We start from the raw sequence: 5,099 nt of genomic DNA on the forward strand, positions 1-5,099 counted from the left end.
CCCCACCTATTTATAAATCAAATAAGAGAAATAATCAGACTTTAAAGAGACAGTTACCTTATATTTATTGATGGTGTTGGTTTAAATGTCATTTGCCTGAAGTTTCTGACCAATCACCATACGCCCATTCGTCACAGATAAAAGCCAACCTTGGCATTCTCATCAGACACATAAACTGGATAAGAATGAAGACTCACAGATCCTGCCCCACCCCCAAGTATTAGCCATATTATCGTCACTGTTTTTATCTTTTCATCAGTTTCGAACAGAAGAGGAACTTGGCAATGTGTAGAAATAATTTGAAATGTGAAATCTCGTCACACAGGCTAGATATGGCCCACACAGCTATCTGCTGATCAGGCAAGAACACTGGTGTGGTGGCACACCAATGTGGGTGGGTGGTTGGCCAGGATTTGACTTTGCTGACCTCTCTACCTGGGGGCTTCTTAATGTCATTCAATGGTGTGTCTGAGGTCTTCAGAGAGAGGAATAGGAACTTTCAACCAACAAAAATATAATAGATTCAAAGACCTGGACCTTGTCCTAATGCCCTTAAGAAGAGACAGAATATTTTTTAAAATATTTCCCACTCATCCCCTTTGCTTTTCTTTAAAAATCATCTTATGCCTGACCCACTCCCATTAATTAGGAAGAAAATCTTGAACTCTCCTGAATTCCAGACTCCTTAGGATCTCTGGGTCTAGCTGCACAGAGCATATTTATGATGAAAACGAAGCAAAGTGAGATCCATTTCTGCAACACAGGAAAAGAGGCCCAAAAGGGCAAAGGGAAAATAGAATTTGCAGAAGGCACAGTTTTGGCAGCATCTTATTACAACTTCCAACTGATCGGGTGTAGCCAAACTAGAGACATCTGTTTGGAGTTTACAACAGAAACAAACACGCGGAAAGCATGAAAACACTAAAGCATGCACACCCGGACCAAGCGCTAACAGCTCCTCTCTGCCTTGACCTCCACACCACTCCCCACTGGGTCATGCTGGGCTGGAGAAGGGAAGGAAATGGGATCTGCAACCTGCCCATCCACCACCCCACCTGCACCATGACTCATTCACACCACGATCAGAACTTGTCAACTTTTCTCTCTCTTTGGTTTTCCTCCCAGGAAAAACAGAGATGATTCTGCTCCTCAGGGAGCCCCAGGGGACTTTCTTTGGGTTTCTAGTTCATCTTTAAAGCTCCTTGGCTGTTTATAAAGAAGATTATGTGGTATCTTTACACTTGATCATTAGTGTGACCCACAGAAGGAAGTGGTAAAACCTCAGCAGACCCAGAAAGTCGCTCCTCCATAAATAATCTCACAGGTCTGAGAGTGGGAAGTGGAATTCACCCTAGCCTCTCCAAAAATTAACTCAGAAAGACCAGAAAAGGTCACACTTGCACAACTTAATGAGAAAATGGGATATATTGTGAAGGCTGGCCCCAGACACAGCACCCAGAGTTGTGGAGGTTCAGGAAGGCCCCGGACTATGCATAAATTGGATCCCCCTTCCCTAATTCTCTCCAAGCCAAAGACAGTCCTACCAGCCATCCCAGGATCTGACATGTCCTCTCCCACCCCAACCCCCCACGCAGCAGTTCCAAAGGCTCACCTGTTCTGGTAAATTTTCCTTTTTATTCTGCCCCCACTGACGTGCAAACAGAACCAGAACAGTGCTACTTTTAAAAAATAACAAAAATGTTTTATACACATTTCTGTATATACAACTGAACAACATTTTACATGTTTCTTTTGCACAGCAAAAGACATAAACATTCAGCTCTGAGAACACAGTTATGTACAAAATAAAGATGTCAAAAATACTTCACAACAGTGCAAAAATATTTTACACAGTATCATGGAGTGAGATCTTTTGAGCAAGAGGAAGGGGTGTGTGTGTGTTTCTAAAGAAAAACTCCTTTTTCAGATATCAGATGTCTTTAACTGTAAACAAAATGCAACTTTCTTTCATCTCCCCCCACCCCAACAGTTATTTGAGGAATTTGGCAGAATTTCAAGGGTCTGAGTCTTGAGGTAAAAGCCCAAGCTCTTGCACCAAAAAGAACTGGGGGGGGGGAGGCAAAGGGGTGGCATGGAAGCCTCAAACATTGGTGAGAGCAAATCCTTTTCTTTTCAAGACATGTCAATGACAGTGCAAGGCGCTCCCAGGGGGCTGAGGGAGGAAGTTAACCCCTCCTCCTGAGGCCCCAGCTTCCCCACAAACAGGAAACTGGCCGGCAGGAGAGACTCTGCGAACTTGAGCCCAGCCAGCCTTCCTTCGCCCCCTCCCACAGGACGGCCTCGCTCCTTCCTTGCCGGGGTTTTCCCCGCTCTCACGTCTCCCCACATCCCCAAGCGCAACTCGAGCCCGCCTCGAACAGAACTTAAAAAGTGTTGGGGCAAGGGAAGGGGCGGGGGCTGCCAGGGCGAATTCTGGGCCTCGCACGCCCCATTTCCCCTTTCCTGGGCGAGGGCGGGGGATAGGGAGGTTGTCGGGACCACGGATGGGGACCCACAGCGGGGTGACGGGGGCGCACAGAGGAGTCTTGGGAAGTTCAGCCCGAGTGGGGCTCGTCCGCGCTGGCGCCGTCGGCTGGGCCGGGCGGGTCCGCGGCGGTGGCGGAGGTGGCGTCCGGGCCCCCGCCCTCGATGGAGCTCTCGCTGCCGGTGCTCTCGCCCGACAGCAGGCGCGTCACCCGCAAGTCGGCCTGCAGAGTGCGCACGTCGTTGCCGAAGCTGAAGTCGCCCAGGTCGCTAATGAGCTGCGACAGCTCGGCCTTCATGTCGGAGGCGCTGCCCAGCAGCAGAGGCGGCGGCCCGGCTCCCGGGCCCTGCGAGCCCCCGCCGCCCCCTGGCGCCTCCTCGCGGCCATTCTCCAGCGTGTCCAGCAAGTCCCCGCACTCTAAGTGCATGGCCACCACCAACGCCCGCTGCGCCTCGGCCTCCTGCTCTGCTGGGTCTCCCTCCCCAGCACGGTCCTCTTCTTCCTCCAGGCAGCCCGCGGGGTGCTCCTCCTCCTCTTCCTCCTGCAGCTCCTGCTCCTGCTGTTCGCCGAGCAGGTCCTCAGTGATGGAGCCGAGCTTGGGCGCGCTGCGGCTGCGCTCCACCGGCGGTTTGTAGCAGCAGGGTCCGTGCAAGAGCAGCTTGCGCAGCGGCACTAGCGGGATGGTGTGAGCGCCCACCAGCTCCTGCTGCTGGTGACGCGCGTCGTCCCGCCGCTTGAGGCGTTTAAATTCCGCCAGCGCGTTGGCAGATGTCTGGTAGAGTAGCAGGGCCATAGCTTGCGCCTTCTCAGGCTTGGACACCAGCACAGCGTGGCAGCGCAGCATTACCGCCTTGTGCTTTAGCTCGTGTCGGTACACCCATGCGAAGACTTTAGGCAGCCGTGCGTCTGCCACGCAGTAGGTGACGCGGTGCAGCAAATAGAGGTGGCCCGGGCGGCGCAGCGCGCGCTCCTCAGCGTGCACCATGCGGATACCCTGCGCACTCACCGTCAGCTTCATCTTGGTGCCCTGACGGCCCGCCTCGCTCTTGCTCCAGATCTTGCCCACGGCTAGGTCGGTGCAGCCGTCTCCGCGCGCCTGGATGGTGGTGGCATTGCCCAAGTAGAGCACTGTGTAAGTGGGGTCCTCACTGGTGATGTGCAGCTTCTTGCGCTTGGAACGGAACATGCTGCCCACCCGGCTGAGCGCGCCTTCGGGGCACGCCCGCGCCAGCGAGCTGAGCGCGGAGTAGTGCAGGCTCACAGCGTAGCCCTTGGGCTTGGACGCCTGCCGCGGCGGCGCCTCGGCCAGCAGCTCGAACTTGTGCTTCTTCCACGGCAGCATCTCCGAAGGGCGCCCCGGCACAGCTGGGCGACGGCGGCGGAGCGCCGGGTGCGAGCCCCGCTGAGCCCCCCGCCCCGGCCCGGGTTCGGCTCGGGCAAGACCGAAAAATAAAACTCTGTTGGGAGCGGCCCAGTGGTAGGGAGTCGGGGGCAGGGGAGGAGAGATAGTGTTTAGAAACCCCGCAGGGGTTGAGGGTAGAATTGTTAAAAGAGAAGAAAATGGGGGAGGGGAGGAAAGAGCGCGCGCGCACACAGAACTACCCCAGCCTGGGCAAGGACGAGGGCAGTCTCAGGCAAGCAACAAAATGAGAGGGAACGGGAGTGGAGCAAAACGTCTTAGAAGAGAGCTAGATGCGCGCGTGCAAATAAATAGAGGGAGCCCCAGCAAAAGCACCCAGAATGGTGCGAGAATATGCAGAAACTCCCCAGCGAAGGTGAAAAGGGCCCCCAGACACACACACAACTCCCGGGCCTGGGGCCAGAAATCGCGGAAACTCTACAGCGACTGTCCCCTGGGGCCAGTGCTCCCCACCCCTAAAGGTGCTGGAGATGGAGAGCCCCTCGGCTGGGCTGGTCCCAGAATCAGCAGCTCGCCCGAAGTGCGGTCAGATGGCGGGTGCTGCGGCCGCGGCGGCCCAGCGCAGCAGTCCCGCGGTGGCTCACTGCATCTCCGCTCCGGCCGGACGCCGGGACTCGCGCTCGGCCGCCTCACTGCCCGGGCTGGCCTGGCCAGGGGAGCGCTGGTCTCGGCGGGCGGGACGCGCTCATGGCCGGCTCCGGGGACCGCCGCTACCTCATTTCTTCCCTTCGGGGTGTCCAACTCCACTCGCGGGCTCTCCTGGGTCGGCTGCCCGCCTTTGCAGCGCGCCCTCTCCGGTGCAGCGAGCGGTGGCCGGCTCGCTCGCCTCACATCCTTGCCGTCCGAGGGGAAGATCTCCGGTAAATATAGGCCGGCGCGAACCATTCGCCGCGCGGGGACAGGGGAGGAGCAGAGAGATCCGTTTTGAGCTCCAACGCCGGGCAAATTTCTGGTCTCTTAAGGGGACCCGGTAGCAGCCATTGGTGGAGGAAGGGCGGAGACCGATCCAATCTGGCAATTACATCCCAAATTTACCAGCGTTTCTTTGATCTACAGGAACCACCAAGACCTGGGATTACCCCGCAGTAAAAGGAACTTGAACTGTGACACTCCGCCCCCAGGATGAATTGCGACTCACTGAATAAATGTACGTCTAGATCGAAACTTCTGGGGGAGGTGGTGGAAGATGAGATT

General features: G+C 56.0%; 1 protein-coding gene across 1 annotated transcript; it reads right to left on the reverse strand.

The window, feature by feature from the left end:
- Positions 1–1,613: 1,613 nt before the first annotated feature.
- FAM43A (family with sequence similarity 43 member A) lies at positions 1,614–4,741 on the reverse strand. Its single transcript, XM_012780275.3, has one exon. It carries the CDS (start codon positions 3,825–3,827, stop codon positions 2,556–2,558), a length of 1,272 nt encoding a protein of 423 aa, XP_012635729.1. The 5' UTR covers positions 3,828–4,741; the 3' UTR covers positions 1,614–2,555.
- Positions 4,742–5,099: the final 358 nt, after the last annotated feature.

Source organism: Microcebus murinus, chromosome 1, assembly GCF_040939455.1.
Source record: "Microcebus murinus isolate Inina chromosome 1, M.murinus_Inina_mat1.0, whole genome shotgun sequence".
In the NCBI taxonomy this organism is placed as follows: Eukaryota; Metazoa; Chordata; class Mammalia; order Primates; family Cheirogaleidae; genus Microcebus; species Microcebus murinus.